The sequence below is a fragment of the Crotalus tigris genome, unplaced genomic scaffold (assembly GCF_016545835.1).
Source record: "Crotalus tigris isolate CLP2741 ecotype Arizona unplaced genomic scaffold, ASM1654583v1 scf7180000017631.5181431, whole genome shotgun sequence".
Lineage (NCBI taxonomy): Eukaryota > Metazoa > Chordata > Lepidosauria > Squamata > Viperidae > Crotalus > Crotalus tigris.
This window is the reverse complement of record NW_024096525.1, coordinates 949,458-972,297: the sequence shown is the minus strand read 5'-3', so window position 1 is coordinate 972,297 and position 22,840 is coordinate 949,458. Positions and strand designations below refer to the sequence as shown.

The 22,840-nt window shown below is 36.8% G+C and overlaps 1 protein-coding gene across 1 annotated transcript in view; it reads left to right on the top strand.

Annotated features, from left to right (window-relative positions):
* The window catches only part of IBTK (inhibitor of Bruton tyrosine kinase), a 46,036-nt gene extending 25,050 nt beyond the window's left edge, over window positions 1–20,986 (top strand). Inside the window, exons 14-29 of the mRNA XM_039334449.1 lie at window positions 1,167–1,249; window positions 1,340–1,377; window positions 3,464–3,560; window positions 4,091–4,192; window positions 4,558–4,675; window positions 5,473–5,533; window positions 7,160–7,287; window positions 8,865–8,974; window positions 11,276–11,433; window positions 12,706–12,869; window positions 13,437–13,529; window positions 13,913–14,056; window positions 16,207–16,329; window positions 17,571–17,642; window positions 17,731–17,863; window positions 18,336–20,986. Coding sequence (XP_039190383.1) covers window positions 1,167–1,249; window positions 1,340–1,377; window positions 3,464–3,560; window positions 4,091–4,192; window positions 4,558–4,675; window positions 5,473–5,533; window positions 7,160–7,287; window positions 8,865–8,974; window positions 11,276–11,433; window positions 12,706–12,869; window positions 13,437–13,529; window positions 13,913–14,056; window positions 16,207–16,329; window positions 17,571–17,642; window positions 17,731–17,863; window positions 18,336–18,461 — 1,750 coding nt within the window. The 3' untranslated portion in view covers window positions 18,462–20,986. The remainder of the gene's footprint in view (window positions 1–1,166; window positions 1,250–1,339; window positions 1,378–3,463; window positions 3,561–4,090; window positions 4,193–4,557; window positions 4,676–5,472; window positions 5,534–7,159; window positions 7,288–8,864; window positions 8,975–11,275; window positions 11,434–12,705; window positions 12,870–13,436; window positions 13,530–13,912; window positions 14,057–16,206; window positions 16,330–17,570; window positions 17,643–17,730; window positions 17,864–18,335) is intronic.
* Window positions 20,987–22,840: the final 1,854 nt, after the last annotated feature.

The following is a 22,840-nucleotide window of genomic DNA, read 5'->3' as shown; positions in this document are numbered from 1 at the left end:
TAAAATATGTCTCTACAAATGCACATTTCTAGATGGGCAAGATGAAATTGATGTCTGCAAACAAAAAGGGAGAATCTCTGTTCAGTCAGCAAGAACAAGATCTGGCACTGATCGTTGGTTTCGATCACAAATTTGTTTTTGCAAAATTACAACTTAAAATAAAAAAAAAATAGAGCAAGAAGAATATGACCTTAGAAGTATTCCACGTGATTATGTGAGAAAACTCAAGGGCAGACTAGAATTGACAGAATTACTTGAAGAACTCAATTAATATAGTGCAGCTAATATTTAATACTAATTATAGATATTAAATAGAATTAAGTATACATTCTTTAATCAGTTATGCAAAAAGCACTTATTGCTTTATTCTTGAATGATTTTTATATTCAAGATGATTTATGTTGGCATCATTTAAGACAGATCATAGAGAAAATATCCAGGAATTTAAAAAGGCTAAGAAGGCAAAATGTCTTTCTGTTGTGGTAATATATGGAATATAGCTGAAGAAAGCTCTACATTTGAAACATTTTAAGCTTAAAAGTTTCCAAACATAGTGAACATGAAAATGTTGTTCCTTCTAATAATGAAAGTATTCCAAGTTCAAAATACACACTTTGAGCTCTGAATATGTCCAGTACAGCTAGATAATTCCTCTTTCCTGGCTTTTGCCAGTCTCTTCTGAATATTTTGTATTCACAATTGATAGTCCCAACTTTACCATAAATATTATGACCCCATGGTGACTATGGCAGAAATGATCTGCGTTTACATTTGCTGCTTTGAGCTTGAAATACTTTCACTGCAGGTGGAACAGCATTGGGACACTCCCACTGTGGTTGGAACAATCCATTTTAAGCTTAAAATGTTTCAGATTTGAAATGCTTTGCAAAACTCTCGTGTGTACAGCAGTTCTGGGTACCCAACATAAGGATGCTACAGATAGCTGGTGCTGAACTTGAACTTGCTTGAAAGATTGCCAGCTCCATCTTTGGTTAACGTTTGAAAAAAGGCTGAAGCTTTTGTGATTGCATGCTTTTATTTTTTTTTAATAAATAAATACATTGTGTGTTTACATGTTAAGCTTTGCAAGGAATAAATTGCTGTTTTTGAATAATCAGTAAAATCTTTGTATATATTGTATTCTATATAATGTCATTTTTTTCCAGTTCACACCTTTGTGATGTGACTATCAAGTCTAAAGATGGAAAGGAATTCCCATGCCACAAATGTGTGCTCTGTGCTAGACTTGGTAGGTATAATATAAAGTGGCTTGGGCTAGTTTATTAATAGCTCTGTGTCTTTTTAATATGTGTCAGAATGAAATCTCTCTCCTTTGCAGACTACTTTCACAGTATGCTGAGCAACTCTTGGATTGAGGTGAGTGTGCAGATCCATTACCAATGCCTTTCTTAAAAAAGAAATTGTGCAAAAGTATTTACTGGGGATTATGTGAAGAAAATAATTTCTTACGAAGTATATTAAAGTAATGCCCTATAGCATGCCTGTTAAGGATGTAAAAATCATTCAAGAAAAAAGCAGTGTTTGCTTTTTGTATAATTGATTAAAGAATGTATACTTCATTTTAATACTTATAATTAGTATTAAATATTAGCTTCACTATATTGATAGATTTTAATGACATGATATGTATATAAATATGACGGTGGGAAGCAGGACCTTGCTCATTGGGAAAAACTTCAGATATTCAGGGAAAAGGGAAGTATTAAATAGTTAATAATAAAACTGTTCACATGGAAGAAAATTAAAATGTCCTCATTGCCTATTAGAAGTGGCCTTAGAAGACCTGAGTAGATTCTTAATAGATAAAGGAGCATTTAAAAAGAGTATTTGCAATTTTTTTAGTAGATTCTTAATAGATAACGGAGCATTTTAAAAGAGTATTTTTAAGAGAGTGTTTAAAAGAGTAGGCTGAGTTAACTTTTATAGAAATTGTATTTGTGATTTTAAGAAGCCACTGTCACAACAACAGCAGCAGTAATTCTTTTCTCAAAGTGTGCCAGCCAGTATAATCCCAGATGATATCTGGATCTTGGAGCAAGGCCACCCCTTTTTCCTATTGTCACACATTCTGTTGTAGTGAAGTCCATGTGGTCTGGTGAAGCCATTAGGCATTCTGTCTACCCCATTTGTTAACCCTTGATCCCATATCGGCAGATTCTTTGATTCTTCACTCTTGTACTCCACTTATTTCCATTTCACTGTGTCCTGTTTTCTGAATGCTTGGGTTCCTTGCTATTCTCCTGATGGCAATGGAATAGATTTTTCCATAGCCTTAACTATGGCTAGTTAAGTGGCACATTTATTATTTATCACCCAACTTTCCAAAGTTGCCCAACTCGTAAACATTCTGAAAGTTAAAAGCAACATCCAGTACAATAAAATCTAAAACAGAGATTTCGTGGGTTGTTGGTAATGTTAACAGAGGCAATGGATTTATTGCTGGATCTGGCACTTCATTTTCTAGGGCTGTGCCTGAATGAGCATGGCTTGTTATATCACTAATAATGTGCACATATTAGTGTTAGGTAACAGTAATCCAAGCCTTCCTCCCCCCCCTCCCCAATTGCACTGGGAATTCTTTTTGTGTGAATGTTCAATGGTTTTTCTATTAAATCTTGAAAGCATGAAATCAGATCGAGTCTTTTTCAAATTAGCGTATACTGAAAGTGCCAGTGGATGACTAATAGCTATGGAGCATTCAGTAGACTCCACTTACAGTTATTTTCCAAAATGGAGCATTGCCAAAATTTTTGAAATAATTCAGTTATGTCTTCAGGATACTGTGTTTATATGAGATTTTCCCCCTTGTTTGCATTTGGCTTGATAGTTCAAAACAATAGATGAGGCATGGATGTGATATACTGTATCATTAATTCCTATACAATATGCTATGAGAACATAAGGGCTTGTATGGATCCGAAGTATTGCTATCAGAAGAGCCTGCCAACTGCTTTTTAGCTTTATTCTGTGCATTAGCTTTCTTCCTGGCAACTGATCTCATTGGAAACAGATAATTCTGTGAAGTCTCTTTGTTCGATAGGGTTCCATCATCTTTCAGAGAAGAGGTATATAAGCATAATTCATGTAGAAACCAGAGTTGGTTAAATATATTGCTTCTTTTGTACCTATTATGCTAAAATGTAAGAAGCATTAATCTGGCTGTCACGGAAAAAAGCATGCCTTGGATAATACAATTTTGGGGAAATCCCTCCTGATTTTCAAGCATGAAAATAATGTATACCAGTGTGAACTATCAATAGAATAAGCAAATGATATTCATTATCTGAAAATCATAGATACTTATTTCTTAACAGTTATTTTGTGTCGGCAGCATATGTCTTTTGAAATCTGACGACTTGTTTTGAAAATTCTTAGCAAAAGTGTCCTGGATCATAAAGTGGATTTGCACTGAAAATGTTTGTGTAAACTCCTTTTCATGTAGGCAACATGTTGTGCATCTCTAGAGTTGCCGTTCTCATCTGAAATCCTGCAGGTCATCCTGGATTATATTTACACAGATGAAGCTGTTGCAGTAAATGGTAAGAGCATTAACCTTTCTTACATTACTAGAATAAAAATGAGTAGTGTTAGGAATTAATAGGAAGTTTGAGTATCCTTGGAGAAAATTCATGTTGCACATGATTAGGGATAAGATAAACATCGGTAGTGGAAATTGGGAGTAAAAAAGAAAGTAGTATTGACAGCCCCAAACTATGGTATGAAACTCCACTGCAAATGAGGCCAAGATTACATGAGGAGAGAACACTCTTCATTTAAAATTGGCATCCTATACTCCCCACACAGTAACTGTTGCAAATAGTAAGATATTTTTGAAAATATGTTTGTAGAAAGGTGAAATGAGGAAAAGGGTAAAAAAATAATTCATTGTGGAAAATGAAATAGAAGTATTTCTAGGGGACAACTTGCATATTCTTTTTCAATCATTTGAAACCATTAGGTGTAAAGTGAATTAATATACTACAAATGGTAGCATGTAATGATATTGGTTCATGGACAGTAAGAGTGAATTGAAAATTGGTTCAAGTTACAATTATTCACTGATTTCCAGAATCTCAAAATGTGGAATTCATCTGCAATGTTCTTGTGGTGGCAGACCAGCTCCTTATGTTACGGTTAAAAGAAATTTGTGAAGTAGCCATTACAGAGAAATGTGAGTTTTTGTTTCAGAATGTTGTTGTACTTTCATTTCCTATGAAGATAATGTAAAAATTTGTATCATAGTGAGCACATGGTCGTGTTGTTTATTAAACATGGAAGAAGAAATCCCATTCTTAAAAATAAATAAATAAGTGCAGTTACCCACAGTTTTCAATCTATGCTCCATGAATTCTTGCTGTCAGTGTGATCTGAGTATGCATTTTAGAAAATTCCCCAGAACCTTGTGAAATACTGAAATATGGTTATAGACCTTTCTTGACGTATAGATCCTATACAATTGGCACCAGGTGAAAAGAGATCACTTTATTTGTCTCTGTCATGTTCTCCAAATAAATAACAAATATTTATAAATTTCAGTGACTTTAAAGAATACTGCTGAGCTCCTGGAATTTTCAGCCACATATAATGCTGAACAGCTAAAACAGTCTTGCTTGCAGTTCATTGTGTTAAACATGGCAGCCATGCTTGAAACACGGTAAGAGCAGGGCCTTGATATCTATATGTCTTACTGAATGGTTACACATCCTTTAGCCCTCTCTTCAATTTGGAAATATGAAACCTAGACATCAAAATCAAACTGTCTAGAGCAGGGGTAGGCAAACTTGGCTCTTTTATGACTTGTGGACTTCAACTCCCAGAATTCCTGAGCTAGCATGGCTCAGCTTGGAAACTCTCCCTTTCCCCTCAGCAGGAATTCTGGGAGTCATAAAAGAGCCAAGGTTGCCTACCCCTGGTCTAGAGGCAAGATTTTCTTTTGCTTTTTAATTGGAACAGGACAAAAGTACTAAAAATAGGCATAACAGAATTATATTAACTAACAACATAATCCATATATTTAATAAAAACACCCACACTTTGAATATATACCTACATGAGGTGTAAAAGTTTTTTTCTTTAAATGCTGCTATTTAACCAATTCTGTTTTCACATATGAAGAGTTTTGAAGTTAAAACAGCCGATTTGAGTATTCTGACCTCATATCAGAACATACACATTCCAAAAATTGTATTTTGAGGGCGAAATAAAACATCTGACAGGTTTCAAATTTTGCTCCAATGGAATGCATTCATTTCAAGGTGCTGTTTTGTTCCAAGTTCAAAATGCCTCTTTTCCAAATTCCGGTCACTTAGAACTTAAGTCTAGTATACTCTATGCTTTAAGAAAATGAATTTTAAATAATATTCAGAAATCAATATGTTCAGCTTTCATTGATTACTACTGGGCACAGCAGGATGTAATTACTGAATCACATTTCATCTGAATTTGTCATAGAGTTCTGGATGTTTTAAGTGATGAAGTTTTGAAAGATCTTTCTATCTCTTACAGAAAAATGGTGAGTTCTGCACTGATTAGCTAAAACAGACTACAGACCGCAATTTAAATTAACTTGAAAAATAAAATTTCTAGGTACCTTGTTTCCCCAAAAATAAGACCGGGTCTTATTTTTTTTTTTTTTGCCTCCAAAAGAAGCACCAGGTCTTATTTTGGGGGGAAGACTTACTCACCTCTGGCACTGACAGCCCCGCCCAGCAGGTCCACTTCTTCTGGGGCCGAAGGAGCAGCTGCATTCTGGCCTGCATTTTGCAGTCACAGGCCTTTCCAGAAGGTCTATGCAGCTGAGTATCAAGCTATGAATTCAATCCATAGCTCGGTTCTTGGCTGCAGAGGTCTTGCAGAACTGAGCTATGGATTGAATCCATAGCTCAGTTCTTGGTTGCAATGGCCTTCCAGAAAGGCCTGTGACTGAGAAATGCAGGCCTGGCTGCAGAAGACACCTCAGAAGAAGTGGGCCAGCGAGGAGAGGCCTGGCTGCAAGATAAGTGGGTGCAGGGTGCGTGGGGCAGATCCACACCACCGCCCCCATGCTAGCTTGATTTTTAAGGGCTTATTTTGGGGGTAGGGCTTACTTTCGGGAAAACACGGTATCTGTTTGGGTGAATGTAGACTAAGTGATAAGGTTCATTTTGAAGTTATTTTTTTTTAATCGAAATCCTCTTCCCAGTTTATTTTGGGTTATAAGTGGCATTGATAGGAGTCTCATGCTTCATTAAAATTATAGATATTGTGGGATGTTCCAAATAAAATGAAATGCACTAATGAATCTTGACAGAGTAAATAGTTACTCATTTTGTAAAAAAACATAGCTTTAGGATTAGCAATGCAGCTCTAAAAATAGTATAACCAGTTGAGCAGCACAACTGATGGTAGCATGAAATACATATGTTGGAACCAAGATGCTTGCAATTTATGTGAAACTTTTGGAATATCCCTATTCAATATTACATCAGGTTTTAGGTCTAGAAATACCATGACATTCCAGCATTCATGCTTGTAAATTTGGCGTTACTGAGATTTTGGTAAATTTATTTTTAATTTTTACTGTCCTTGATAATGATTTATGAATGCATCGGAGTGGGGGCATCCTGAAAAGATTGGCCATCCCCGATGTTGCTTTTTTCCTTGGCAGAAAAAGTTGATTTAGAGAATAATATAGGTTTTCTTTTGATATTGCATTAAAATTCCCGGGGCAGCAAAAAACAGTGTTGCATTTGTATAATATAAGTAAAAACGCACAAACATTTTCTACTTTTTGATAAAGAAGGCTGCGTTAGGTGTTTTTTATATATTGTTCTCTGAGATTCATTCATTCATTATATAACACTGTTAGAACATTGTAGCACTCTAAACTCTACGGCAGGGGTTCTCAACCTTGGCAACTTTAAGACTTGTGGACTTCAACTCCCAGAATTCCTCAGCCAGCAAAGCTGGCTGAGGAATTCTGGGAGTTGAAGTCCACAAGTCTTAAAGTTGCCAAGGTTGAGAACCCCTGCTCTACGGTTTTTTTCTTTCTTTCAGAATTTAAGCATCCTAACAGCTTTTTCAAATACAAATTTGATACTTTCCTTTTTTTTCCCCCCCCTCCTAATTTTCAAATTAAAAAGATGTTACAATGTTGCAGATTCCTGCTATGGAGCGCAGAGTAATTACTCCCTACCAAGATGGTCCTGATATTAGTTCTCTGGAGCCTGAGGAAGGAGAAACCTTTGTCTTCCTAAAAGAGGAGCGGAACACAGAGCAAGCTTTGCAGTGAGAATTCTTTTCCTTCTGATCGAAGTATTCTTCTGAATTCTTCTGAAGGAAGCGCTTCATTCTTCGGATGGAAGTAGCCTTTAATTATAGCAGAGTCTCAGAGCTGCTACTCTGGAGGGGCTGCTACAGCTCTAATATTTAAGAAACAGTCACATATTTGGAATGGAATTAAATATCTTTCTTAATAAAGCGGGACTGCCAGACTTCAGAGCCCCCCCCCATCTTCCCCCCCCCAGGCAACAGGCTCAAAGAACAGGGCCCATTTTATTGATGGGGGAGGGGCAAAGGAGGCACAATGTGTATTCAAAGCTTTGTAGCTCCATGCCTTGTAGCAGAGTCTCAGAGCTGCTACTCTGGAGGGGCTGCTGCTGCGTTGGCCTTCGGTCTTTTGCACATGTATAAAATCATTTCTGCTGAAATGCAATATCCGAGCAAAGGGGCACACTTTGACGTTTAGATTGCAGGATTTTGAGTCCTGCATTCACTCCAGAGAAGACCGTCCAGAGGGCTCTGAAGTACTGCCACTCCATACAGCTCTAATATTTAAGAAACAGTCATACATTTGGAATGGAATTAAATATCTTTCTTAATAAAGCGGGACTGCCAGACTTCAGAGCCCCCCCCCCATCTTCCCTCCCCAGGCAATAGGCTCAAAGAACAGGGCCCATTTTATTGATGGGGGAGGGGCAAAGGAGGCACAATGTGTATTCAGAGCTTTGTAATGCCTTAAAGCACCAATTTCACTCTTGAAAACATTGAAGGGTGCTTGCCGTGCTGCAGAAAGTCTGGTCCAGCCTTCAAACAGCTGAGAGTTGTGTACTCTTCTCTTAGAAGATTTTCTTTGATGCTTCTTGAGTACTATAAATGGCTGCTGTAATTTCCATGGTCTTGGTTCGAGCTAAACAAGAAGAAGAGAAGAGGTTAGGCAACTTCAATGTTCAGGTGTTGAGCCTAGTTGGCCTGTACTATGAGTAGTAAGCCCACTTCAGCGTTATGGTACAAGGTAAATTGCAGAGTACTAAAGGAACCTTGGAACGGAATTAAAAGCTTTTCTAAATTGAGCTAGAAAACCATTGATCTCGAATTTGGAGAAATTTTAATCTGGGAAGCTCCATTAAGAGGGAAGGACATTTTAAATCAGGGGTTTTTTTTTGAAAATGGCAACTTTAAGATGTGTGATGCATCTGGCTGGGAAATTCTGGAAGTTGCCATACACATAAAGGTGCCAAGTTTGAATAACACTGAATAATAATATTTTAGGTCTTTCTTTGATGGCTGGGGCTATCTACCACAGTTGATGGGCAGTGACGCAAAATGAGTGGAGTTCTTCCCTATAGAGAGGGGTGTTTTCCACTGAGCGTTTGCTGTGTTAAGGAGAATTACTACAACTGTTATCTGCTTCCTTTCTCAATATAATGGGAAACCATGCCACTGAATTTCAACATATTGTCTGTAAAAGGATTAGGAGTCTGCCTGTTGCCTAGAGATTACAGGGTACCAATGATCACTTTAATTACTTTGAAGGAATTAGTGAGATGGAAATCAATATTGGTTGTTGTTTTTTTTTAAATTAGAGAAGCACTCCTCAAGAAAGCTAAAGCAAAGGCTAAAAAGAAACCTCGAAGACGTTCCGACAGTTCAGGAGGGTATAATCTGTCAGATATTATACAGAATCCACCTACAGGTTAGTGGCAAAAAGTAGGGCTAATCTATTTTTTTAAAAGAGCGATTTTAGGTAACTTCCTGCATAATGGCATGACTATAAAGCATGAACTTTTAACATATGGCTTACAATGGCTGGGGGTTTTTTGTAGTGCTAGAATTAACTTCGGAATTTGATGTATCCCAATGTTCAGTTACTTCATAAATGAAGAGTATTGCGTGCTAGATTTGTAGAAAGAGTGTGTAAGAGATGTTTCACAATGCACAATAGCACAAATGAAGTAGCTTTCTTTCAATCATTACAGGAGCTGTGTCCTTTTCACATCTTGTGTAGCCGCTTTAAAAGCTATACATGCACAGCCACTTCACTTTGTTGGTAATTCCAGAGAACTGGAGACAGTTTTTAGAACACCAGAAAAAGATGCCATCGTTTTAATTATTTGAAGCAAGATTCATGTTAACTTTTATATATATCTTTTATATATACCTTCCCTTTTATATATATCTTCCCTTTACATTCATTCAAGGAGGTAAAATTAAAATTTATTTTTTTTGCTGAAGCAAGTTAATACATATCCCAATAACCACAGTGCTTTTTTCCCCCTATAACATTATGCACAAGAGTTTACTGCCATTAGTCCCTGGAGAGATCACACAAAAGGAGATTGTAAAATGAAAAATACTACAACGTCTTGTGAAATTTAAACAATGAAGTTTCTTTTCTGTAAAGTTGATCACAATACTGGGAGGTGGCTGCAGTTTGCAGATATCTCAGTAAAGAGAGAGGATCAGAATGATAGAGTCATCTGAAAAATTACAATAAAAATACCCAAACACACAAGAATTGCATGATACGATTTAGTAACTATGTTACATGTAAATACACATTGTTCCTCTTAATGAATGCATACTCTAGTTATAATGTTTACTTATTATAACAATATAATTAAGACAAGACTTATTAAAATATAAACTTGCTGATTAAACATACAGCTGAAGAAATGGTGAATATAGATTTGAACTCCAGAGGTTTTCAGTCTTTGAGTTTCAATTTCATTCAGGTTTAAGCTAAGAACTATTTTGAAGTAATGCATAAATAAATAAATAAATTTATATGCTGCCCATCTCACTATCCAAAGTGACTACTTCAAGCCTCATTGATCTTGATGGTTACATCAAGGATATGCATAAATATCTCTCGTTTGACAACAGTAAAGAACTAAAAACCTCATCACTTTCCAGTATAATCTACCCTTATATTTTAAGAAGGGTTTTTTAAAAAATAAAATTAACACTTCCTTAATTATGTAATGATTACTTAATTAAAATGGGTGCATTTCTGCCTGTATCAGTCACATAGAATTAGCTTACATTGGTTAAATAGTTGAGCATTTTAGAGTTAAATAGTTGAGCATTTTAGAATTCCCTGTAATAAAAAGTATATTTAGCGTCCTGCACGTAGCAGATTACTTATTTTCTTCATGTCATTTTTGTGTAGTTTTAAAGTAACATTTCAAAGTAACATTTTTGAATTGTGTGAAATAAATACTATTAAATGTAATGTGTGTAAAAAATAGTGACTATGTAGAAACAATACTATTTTTTGCTACATTCTTAATTGGAAATTAAATGGGTTGTAGCCCTCCTAACCTTACTAAAGGAAAATTAAAAGGAAGATTGTGTTACATTTTCCAAATGATAAATTTATTCTGTAAGAAGAAAATGTACCAATCTTTTTTTTTCATGCAAGCAACTTATTATAACACACATCACTGAGGCGTGCAATCTTGAACTGAAAATTTGAAAGAGGTGTTTCAATTACTCAGAAAACCATTCCATGCGTGAAGCAATGCTGTTTCAAAATGTTTCCTCGAAATAGCGTAATTTGTATTTAAGAGGTCACACATTCTTGTATTCCAACTCCGCAGCAAAGAAGAAAAACCATTGCCACCTTGTTCCTCAGAAGTGACAATGTGACGCAATGGGAGTCTTGACAATTGGGCATAAAAGAGTGGATCCTGAAGACTGCATGTTTGAAACAGGGGATTTGGGGCAATCCCTTTCTCTATGAACTCAAGCAGGCAATCTGACGGCTAGAGCAGTCTTTCTGGATCTCAGCAACTTGATTTTTCATCCCCAACTGACAAGGGAATTCTGGGAACTGAATCCACACATCTTAAAAGTTGCTGAGCTTCAGGAACATTGTTGTACGGCATAGTGATCCATTCTCCAGATAGCAGAATGCAGTATCAGTAGTTTTGCTTCCCTGGACATTTCTGATTTGTCCCAAGATAATTGTGTATTTCCCTCCCCCCCCCTCCAGTTCATGTAGGAATATTGAAACTGGATAAAGCTAATTCTACTGAATCCCTTCCTGAGATGCTGACATCTGATTCTGAAGGCAGTTCTGTGGGAGTGAACAGTCCCAGAGATTTGCAGTCTCCTGATTTCACAGCAGGTCTCCCTACGGATAAAACTGAGGTTTGTCTTTGCTGATTGTTTTTCCTTAATACTGACATATATTAAACACAGCATAAACTTTAATAAGCTTTTTAGAGACAGAATAGCCCTACCCAATGGTTAAATGACTAAGGGGAGATGCTTTCTTATCTAAACTGCCATGTCCTGTCGATTGGGCGTTGGCGGTTTATGGGTATTTCATTTATGTGGGGCTGTTTCCTGAATTCTGCAGATGTTAACCCTCTACTACGGATTGTGGCTTTGTAATCTGCAAAATACTGTACCACATAAAAGTGACGTTTTGTTTGGTGCAGAATAATTTACAGGTAGTCCTTGATTCATGACCATTTGTTCAGCAACTGTTGAAATTGTGAAAGTGCTGAAAAATGGGCATACAGCATGTGCCCAAAGTTATGTGGTTATGTTATCGAAATGTAGGGGCCCCTGGCAACTCACCTGCACTTAAACTGCAGAGGCATTCCAGTTCCCCCCAACTGTCTATCTCCCCCCCCATCTCTGCCTTTGGGCCACTCTGGACCCAGCCTTGCAGGGCAGCAAGCAGACCCAGAACCATGGGGCTCTAGGGGAAGCTGCCACATCCTAGGAAGCTGCAGCTGCTCCAGCCCAATCCCAGTCTCTTTTGCCAGCCTGCCCTTTTGAGATCCCTATTGCCCTGCACTTTTGCCATTTTAGAGCTCTCATTAATTGCCGGGTGTACCCTGCCTGACTGCTGGAATGATCAGGGTTGGGTTCAGTTGCATAAAAAATAATACAAATAAAAATGATGCCTGAGTGGCAGAACAGCAAAAAGCCCCTTTGCAAAAACTCCTGGAGTGTTGCGTGTCAAAACACTTGTTTAAAAAAAAAAAAAAAAAAAGCTCCTAGAGCACATCAGGCCAAAACAGTCCTCCTTTCCAAACTTCTTGGAGAATGCAATCATTGAATTGCCATGGTTCATGCTTCAATTTTCATGGGCTTCCCAGAATCATCATTGTGACATGGGTAGCCATATAAATCATTTAAGAGAAATAAAAATCAGTTGAGAAAGTGGCACAAAAGTCAGTAGGGTTTGTCCAGGTGAATTTCCCAAGATGAAGCATGTTAAAAGCGTTGCAGTGTGACACGAGAACTAGCTTTTAAAATGAGAGAGAGAGAGAGAGAGAGAGAGAGAGAGAGAGAGAGAGAGTAGTTGCTTTTGTAGACTTCAGCCAAAATAGATTGAACTCTATTATCTGAAAACTTCATAAGGTTCCTTTTCTGTAACAATGTAATGGCTGTATGTTTTGACTACAGGTGAAAGAGAAAATGGATATTTCAAATACATTTGTTTCTCCTGCCAATAAAGAAATAAAAATCTGTCATGGATCATCAGTGCAAAAACATTCTCTTCCACAGAGTATTCCTAGTAACAAAAGCACCTATGTGAGTCCTTCCAACTGGGTTGCCAGCTCTTTTAGGTATACATTTTCTCTGTGTTTCTGCCTTTGTCAAATTCTGTCCTCTGTGGAATGTGAACTTCCCTCTCCATTAAAATTCGGGGCCTTCATCAAAATAATTTTTGAAGAATGAAATCACCTGACTTTACGGCTAGTTTGTGATCATTCTGCACAAAACATTAAATGTATTTCTGCATAGCCTGCTAATTTCTACCTTTCAGTGAGCACTCTTGCAAGCCTAATTATGTTTGGTTGCAGTTCCAAATTTTCCATCTGTAATAATTAATTCATGATAGTTTTTAAAAGAAAAATAACCATACATGCTTCCTAAAATTCTATCTTAAATATTTTACCGAGTCTTGTTAGTGGATCTAAAAGTATCCTTGGTGTATATGTTTCCTGAAAAATATATATAAATAAAGCGTTCATTCGAAAACATTCTATTTGAGGTTTGCCATAATTGAGGAGGTAGACATAAATTATACATCCGGTTACATATAGAAGGCTACAATGGTGTTTGGCAACTGGAATGTAAGTAAAAATAGATATCTTAAAAAGTGAACAATTTGTATTTTTTTTTTTATTCAGTCCTGCCAGTCCTCCTGCTGTTGATTTAAGAACTATTATGGAAAGTGAAGAAAATTTGCAGAAATGTGAAGGCATGCCAAAAATAAATTCATGGTTAGTAAAAAAGAGTGCAATACAATCCATTTGTATTGAGTAGTATGAGTATTAAAGTCCTAATTTGTTGGGTATCTTTTTTTTTTAAAAAAAGCACAACTTTGTTACAAACAATGTTTCTGAAGTTTCAGTTTTGGATTAAAAATTAGCATTAGTAATGCAGAATTTGTGTTGTAAACATGGGTCATTATATAGATACATAATCACAATTAGGAACATTTCTTTTTAAAACTGCTATTCTAATTATGAATTTAGACAACAATAGCAAATAATTTTGTAAATTCACAATGTATAATCCATTAGTTTTGTGACTAATAGTCTTTGGATAGTTCTGTTTGATAAACTTTAGTAACATAATGTTACATTTCTGTGTCTAATTTTAGTAGAGCGACTTCTCATGGAAATAAACTTTCTCAGAAGCAAAAGAAACTGATGGCTCTGGCTGCTAAGGATAACAACCCAGAGATTGTGCCAGATGTAGTTGTGCTATCTGCAGCTCCCAAAACTACAAAATCAGCAACTGTGTGGTATGAGCCTTCTTATTTTTATAGATTACTGCTTATTGGGGTCATTTCAGTTTTGTTTCAGACTCATGTATGGGAAGGACAATTTTTGATTCATCCCTAGCATCTCTAGATAGGAAAAGAAACTCCTTTAGACCATGAAGTATCACTACAGGGGGTGTTCTTTGGAAATATTGGGTAGTTGGACCAAGAACATGACTATGTCCAAAGGAAGTACAAAATCTTTATTTTAAAAGTTTATAGAGTCATTTGTAGACTCGTGTATGCACATGATTCATTGAATAACTGTATTTATCTTTGTCTTTAAGGTTTCCAAGTAAAACTAATATCTTAGGCTTAGTTTGTTTATGTTTTTGTATCAGTAAATAGTATTAGTAAATCAAGTATTCACTGAATATTAATAGTGAGAAAAACGGAGATGTACTTAACATTGAGATACGTTGATATGGCATAACTCTAATTTTTAAAAACGAACATGGCATTTGGCATTGAGATCTCTGTGCTTGCACATATATGGCATTCTCTTGAAGCGTTGTTTTGCAATGAAACAAGATACTTGTCTTGGAAATCCAGCAGGTCTTCTGGCGAGACAACACGTGTGGGACCTTTTGGAATTCTTTTTTTTGGGGGGGTTGACATGGAGATTCAGGCTACCTTAAAACGTACTTGCATTTTTCTTGCCAAAAATAATGTCCAGTTTCACGGTTTTGTGGAATCAGGGATTCATATTGTTCTTTGAAGATTAATTAAATAAAATATGTAGAGATTATTGTTAAGAGTGAAACGTGGAAGAACACTAAAAGAACAGAGACTAATCTTTCCATTCGGAAATGGATTTAAGTATAATTTCCAAATATGTGTGTATGTGTGCATATACATCTCTGGTGAAAGAACATAACAATTTATCTATTTGGGAGATGCGACTTCTTCCTGGCAGGATACATTATGCTGTTACTTTCCTAAGTGCCAGATGGTCAGGTTTTTTCCCCCTCAGTTAACAGGTTTAGCAGGTTCTCATCTCTGAGTATTGTTTATTTCTCATATTATGCTTAAGACCTTCGGTGGCTTTAATTGAAAAACCTCCTCCTTTGCCTAACTCAGGCCATGAGGAGGCTTGCAATACTCACGGTACATTAACGTTGTAAGCGTGTTTCTTCATCTAGAATGTTGAAACTTAATGGAGGTGCAGACCACAACATCCCAATTACTCCAACGCCTGAAAAGAAGAAATACCTTGTTGAGAGGGAGAGCATTTTGTGTCTAACAGAGAAAAAAATGGTGCAATGGTTTTTTTGTTGTGATAGTAGAAAGGAAAACTTTATAAGGCCATCATATATTTGTGCTCACCCCTATTTTAAGGTAACAGAATTGTTCAAATAGTTTCCTTAAAATAAGCCCTACTTCAGCTATTTTCAACCCACGCTTCAAGAAGGAAAGTCAGTTTAGAAGGGGAGACTAGTCACTGTTAATTACTTTGTGTGTCCCTTACAACTTATTTTTGGTTTTGGTCATATAATTTAGTGTAGTTGAGCTATAAATTTAGCAAGCTATATTAGGTTCAGACGGATTACTGATAGAGTAGAATACTTACTGGCCAACTGTGATTGGATACACAAGGAATTTGTTTCCGGTTTATAAGCTCTCAGTATCCATACAAACAATAAAGTATATAATCATACCAATAAGAGAAGATGAGATAGATAAGAGTAATACAGCCATACTACATGGGTAAATATCCTTAGACGTAAAACAGAACTGTGGTAATTGGGTGTGCAGCAGAGTGATGGCGTGCAATGTCCTATAGTGGTGTCCTGAGGGAACGCATCATCCATGCAGCCTACTGATAATATCTTTCAGTGTATGATATTATTTTGTGATTTTCATTGATTATGTTAAAGGCCCCCCTCCAAAGGCATTACTTACCCTTAATTGAATGATTTTAGAGTTTCTAGCAAAAGCAGATTCCTCAATGCATTGTACTGATTGAACGCGGAAGTAGCGAATACAGAAAAGTAATGTTCTAGGACAGCAATTATGAAGATTCATTCTTTTGAGAGGTTCATTTCAACCTATAGAAAAGTTAGTTGGTGGAAGAATTGCACTAGGATTATCAGTAAATGCAGCGTAGTAAGATTTGGTTTATTTTACTTTAGGGCTTCCTCACTGCATTCTGCTTTGCCAAAATCATTCAGAGATCTTCTGTTAGAAGAGAAAAAAGTAGTTGGTGCCAATTGTGCTAACGTGATGGAGAATGTACCAGCTCAAAAATGTTTGAGGTGAGAAAGATTTAAATTGTGTTGCCATTTCTGATAAAATACCTTTCTGAGAAATACATGCAAGGATAAAAGAGGTCAGTAAAGAAGTATTATTTTACTTTGGTGTACATTCTGTAAGGATGTGATGGCCATTTGGTGGCCGTCCAGCATGAAATTAGGCTGCCAAAATTCAGTGACAAAATAGTCAAATTTCAGTATGACTTTTCATGACTTCTGTTTCCTCAAAACGGAAGGGTGAGAGCAGCAGGCTGCTGGGGTGCCTCCTGCATTCTTTCCTACTATTCATGATCTAATATTCCAAAGACTGAAATCTTTCTTAATTGGGTCACCGTCAGCCGTTTTAAAGTTTTGGGAAGTTATAATGATGGGAATGGGAAGCAAACTGTTCTTACCTCCAACGCACTGAAATGATTAAAAGTTGCCCTTCTGCTGCTAGCTGTACCTGTTCCTCCCTCCCCCCAAAAGTTGATGGCATCATATCAAAGGAAGATTAGGAGGCTACATTATAACCTTCATCCATTGTCCCTGGGTAAGGCAATATGACCGACAGATCATCCTTTTGGGACTGCAAAACATTTTACTTGATGCAGATGAACGGAATGTCTCTTATTTTTTCCTCCTGATGTGCAGTCTAGTTTTAAAGTCTAGATATATGCCACTCTACCATAACCAAAGGAATGTTTGCCAATTCCAGTCCTGTCAAAACAACCATCCTGAGCTGAAGTACTGTTCTATTTTACTCAACCATTTTTTCTCCTTAAAATACCATTCCTCTGACTCATATTCTCTACTAGTGAATCCCAACGCTGCAGTGGCTGTTTATGTCTTCACGGAAGTGTTGATTGAAACATTTTAGTACCTACCTGCTGAATAAAGATTATGTGGTCACAACATTTACTGTGTGAAAGACAAGAGTGCTGCATTTATACAAGTTATTTGGGCTCTGTGTTCTGGCCTTTTGTACCTTAAAGAACACTTGGTATTAGCAATGGCAATAGCACTTGTATACCGCTTCACAGTGCTTTTACAGCCCCCTCTAGGAAATTTACAGAGTCAGCATATTGCCTCCCAACAATCTGGGTCCTCATTTTACCGACCTCAGAAGGATGGAAGGCTGAGTCAACCTTGAGTTGGTCAGGATTGAATTGCTCTTAGTCAGCAGAATTAGCCTGCAATACTGCATTCTAACCACTGCGCCACCATGGCTCTCTAAAAATTCTTGTACTTATTTTTGTTGGCAGGTACGAAAACACCATTGCTCTTGGAGCAGAAAGTGACTATTCTTGTGAACCAACACCATCAGAAAATCAGAAGTAAGTTAAATTTATACTGCAAATATATATGTACAAAAGTACATATTGTAAAAATGTGATGCTTTATTATTTGTAACTTATCTTGCAGTCCTTGGTTAGCATCACCCTTAAGAAACCCGGCTGCAGCATTGCCTATGACATTTGCAGAAATTGTAGAGGAAGAACTTCAGCAAGAAGCTGCTCTTATACGAAGTAGAGAAAAACCTTTAGCTTTGATCCAGGTAAAGAGTAATAAAAGTCAGAATTATGCCCTATACGAAAGTCTGTTTCTTGCCTTCTTTTCACCTCTTCCTTCTTTTGGGGTTCCAAGGAGCCTTAGTGGTGTTTCTAAAAATGCCATATAGTACAATATTCTTAAGGTTTTAGGCTGCAATTCGTTTATTTAAACTTCAGTTTAAGCATTTTACACCTAGATTACACTAAATTATCGTGGTTTTAGTAGCATAGCAGGATATAATTGATGGCTGCTTCCCTTGTGTTTTGCTAAAACCTTATGGATTGCTCTTCTAACTGTGGAATCCAGAATCCATAATTGAAAGTAATAAGCTGTGATTTATCCCATTAAACATTTTAGTGTGTATGAAAGATCTAGTCACTGCCCTGTGTACTTTGCCCTGTGAGTTTTTGCTCTTATTCCAATTTTTGCCAGATACCTGAGATTTTCTCCCTTCCTTTTCTCCCCTCTCATTTCAGATTGAAGAACGCGCTATTCAGGATTTGTTAATCCACTACCAAGCAGTTGGCAACCCTGATGAGTTTGTTGTTGTTGAAAGGTCTCCACAGGGGCCAATTGCAGCTCCTATGTGGAATAAGCATTGATGCCCTCATTTTAAAAAAAAATTCTGCTGCTCATAAATGTGAGGTTATTTGTTGTTTGCATGGACATGCTGATTCTAAAGTAAGAATGAGGATAGTAAGATAATGTCACCGCTTTTCAGTACAGTATCTGTTTTGAAATGTGCGATTTCTTTATCAAATTGCTGTACTAGATTGTGCTCATTTACCAGATGCTTTTTACTCGCTATTTGGAGTTGAAAAATATTACATAGGGTTAAAGTACACAGGTCATGTACTTCATATAATTAGTTGTCAATAATAAGTACCATATTTCCAGTTGGCAGCAATTGATTTCTCACACTCATGTATACCTGTGAAATGAATGGGACTAAAAATGATCAACATGGATTTCAGATCATTTAAAAATGCTTTTGTATGTAAAAGGAAGAAAAATCGTGGTGTTATAGAAACGGGTATTTGATGTCTGTATGTTTGTGGAATTATAGTCTTTGTTTTACTGGACAGTGCTCTTAACTCCATGCCTTACAGGAATGCAAGCGCTTACATAGTTATAAGAATGTTGATGATGATGATGATATTACTTACTACTAGTTCTGTTATTACTATTATTACTAATTTCTTCTGAAGCTAATTTTCAGATGAGGTCTTACCTTTCAGGAAAGATGGAAGCTACGTATTAAAGCTTGAAAGGAAATGGGACAACTTATTTCAGCATCTTTCAGTCTCAAATAACTTTTAGATGTTTGGGCTTCAGTTCCCAGAATTATCAAGCCAGCACAGGGAATTCTGGGGGTTGAAGTCCACACATTTTAAAAGTTGCTGATATTGAGAAGCGCTGACATAAATATAACATCTAATACTGGGTCTTCAAAGCCTTGATTGCGGTATGGGTTTTGGTTGCTCAAAAGCTTTTCTGCAAAGTCTAGAAAATGATGTAAATTATGTCTGAAGTTGGGAGAAGGGCAGGATGATTTCTTTCCATTATTTCAGATTCTTCCATAGTCACCTATGACCACAGTGGACTTCCCCTCCTGACCACTAATGGTCCTTGGAAGAAATAATTTTTATCCATAATCATGTATTTCTGTCTAATGGTGTGTGATTGAAGCATAAAAATAACTCTTGTCAACAGAGCTGCCCTAAAGAGCAAAGAGCAAGTTCCAACAGGCAATCTCAAAACAGCAGTTCTTACCTTCTGTGTCAGTGTGAGAAATTCTGAGCGTGTTTATTGTACTTACGCAGGATCCAAGCACAATGGGTAAAATGAATTTAATTTCATTTGCAACCCTAAGATTAGAATTGAAGAAGCTCTTGAATGCTCTTCTCAAGTGATGTTTTTTCCACGGGCTATCTCTTCACAAGATATCTTCACAAATAATAGCTTTGGCACGGATCAGGCTTTCTGCAGAAATCCTTTTTCTTTGTGTGTGAAAAAGAAAAAGTTCATTCTAGATGTGCTTATCTGGTTGCTTATAAAAACTGTATTGACATGTGTTATTTCTTCTAAGTAGTCCACTTTCCTCATGTAGTATAGCTTTTTTTTTCTTATATTAGTTTTTTTTAAGTGTTCAGTTATAAGGTCCACCTTTTCAATATGCCGTGGTGAACTTAAGTGGTGCAAAGTGCTTTGGATTGGAAACAGTTGTTTTAGTTACAAAACCAGCTGAAAAACATTTTCTGATGCTGATCTTCTGAGAGTCCAAGCTCTGAGCTATGTCAGTGTCAAAATACTTCAGCTGATGTTGAAATGACTATTGGAAACTCAAAATGGGACATTTCAGATCTGAATTATTTTGGACACCACTAGGGTGTACTAATGACATATTCTTATTCATCATAACTTTCATTAATTTTCACATTTTCTTTCAAACACAATAAACTGTGTTCAGTTGTGCAGTATGGCGATAACTGTCTTTAAAAAAAAAGTTTCTCATCCCAAAGTGGAAAATGGGCAGTTAGAACTTTGGGTAACTCTAAAGTCATGAATAGTACTTTGGGTTCAGAGTTAATCACTAGATTTCTAAGCACCATGGAGCTTGGTGTAATGATTACAAGTGAATTATAGTTTTGTCATTATTAAACCATTCTACCTAAGTGGTTCACAAGTGGGTAAATATCCATTATTTCAAGATAAAACATTTACTTAGCATCAGAACAATAAAGTGTGTTTTTTACATTGACTGTAAAATTCAAGAGTTGCAGGGCATACTTTCCAAGATAATCTGTAGGTAATTTAAATATTTATTCCCAGAAACTTCTCATTAAATGTAAGATTCCCTAAGAATAATTCTAGATGTATTAATTGATTTTCCCTATAAATTGGACAATTAGTTGTCTGTAGTAACCAATAATCTCTTAAAAATTACTGTCAGCCTTTTTTTCAGCTTGCAAACTGCCACACCTTTATTTTAGAAAATGCCCAATTGTAATTTTTCTGGTTGTCACAGTGTGAAAGCACTTTCATGAAAAAAAAAAATGCTCTTTTTTTCCTCAAAAGGTATACACTTTTTCATATCCACTTTGGAAAATAAAAATATTATTATGTATACTCTGGTTTCTCTTCAGATCGTATTCTGCTTAAAATCCTCTTCCATCACCCAATAAAGTACATAGATTTATAGAGCCATTGCTTCTTTTTAAAAGTCTTCAAATAAAGCCAAAAATATCTGAGAAAGCTATAAATGTACCATTTCACAGTTGAGGAAAAGTATATATTTTTCAAGCTGTAGCAGAAAGTAATAAAGCTGAATCTACATCAAATAGTAGAAACTTTTTTTTCTAATGCTACATTTATTCATTTACAGTGCATTCAGAAAGTATTCAGATTCCCTTCACTTTTGTAAATTTTGTTATGCTGCAGCCTGATTCTACAGTTGTTGAAATTCATTTTTTTCTCATTAATCTACACTCAGCACCCCATAATGACAAAGTGAAAACAGAATTTTAGAAATGTCTGTAAATTTATTAAAAAGAAAAAAACTGAAATATCACTTTGGCATAAGTATTCAGACCCTTCACTCAGTACTTTGTTGAAGCACCTTTGGCGGCGATTACAGCCTTGAGTCTTTTTGGTTATGATGCGACAAGCTTTGCCAATCTTCTTTGTAAATCCTCTCAAGTTCAGTCAGATTGAATGGCGACCATAAGTGGCAGCCATTTTCCAGTCCCTCCAGAGATGTTCAATAGGGCTCAAATCAGGGCTCTGGCTGGGTCACTCTAGGACATTCGGAGTTATCCCTAAGCCACTCCTGTGTTGTCTTGGTTGTGTGCTTAGGATCATTGTCATGTTGGAAAGTAAACCTTCGGCCCAGTCTGAGTCCTGTGGAACAGGTTTTCATTGAGGATATCCTTGTACTTTGCTCCATTCACCTTTCCCTCAACCCTGACCAGTTTCCCAGTCCCTGCTGCTGAAAAACACCCCCACAGCATGATGCTGCCACCGCCATAATTCACTGTTGGGAGGATATTGGGCAGCTGATGTGCTGTGCCTGGCTTCCTCCAGACATAACATTTAGAATCGAGGCCTAACAGTTCAATCTTGGTTTCACCAGAGAATCTTGCTGCTTACTGTCAGGGTCTTTCGGGTGCTTTTTTGTAAACTCGTAAGTGGGCTTTCATGTGTTTTGTACTGAGGAGAGGCTCCCATCTAGCCAACTCTGTCATAAAGCCCAGATCGGTGGAGGGCTGCAGTGATGGTTGTCCTTCTGGAACTCTGTCCCATCTCCACACAGGCTCTCTGGAGCTCAAGTCAGAGTGGCTATTGGGTTTTTGGTCACCTCTCTTACTATGGCCCTTCTCCATGATTGCTCAGTTTGACCAGGCGACCAGTTCTTGGAAGAGTCCTGGTTGTGTCAAACCTCTTCCATTTGAGAATGATGGAGGCCCCTGTCTTAGGAACCTTCAGTGCAGCAGAAATGTTATTGTAGCCTTCCCCAGATCTGTGCCTTGCAATAATCCTGTCTCTGACTCTGCAGGCAGTTCCTTTGACCTCATGGCTTTTGCTCTGCTACAGTATGTATGCCCTGTCAGCTGTGAGGCCTTCTATAGAGAGGTGTGTGCCTTTCCAAATCATGTCCAATTTAATTTATTACAGATGGACTCCAATCAAGGCGTAGAAACATGTCAGCAACAATCAAGAGAAATGGGAGGCCCCTGAGCTCAATTTCAAGTGTTGTTGCAAAGGATCTGAATGATTATGCCAATGTGATATGCCAGTTTTAAAAATAAATTTACAGGCATTTCTAAAGTTCTGTTTTCACTTTGTCATTGTGGGGTACTGAGTGTAGATTAATGAGAAAAAAAATGGATTTTAACAACCGTAGAATAAGGCTGCAGCATAACAAAAATGACCAAAGTGAAGGGGGTCTGAATACTTTCTGAATGCACTGTATTTGTCAAAT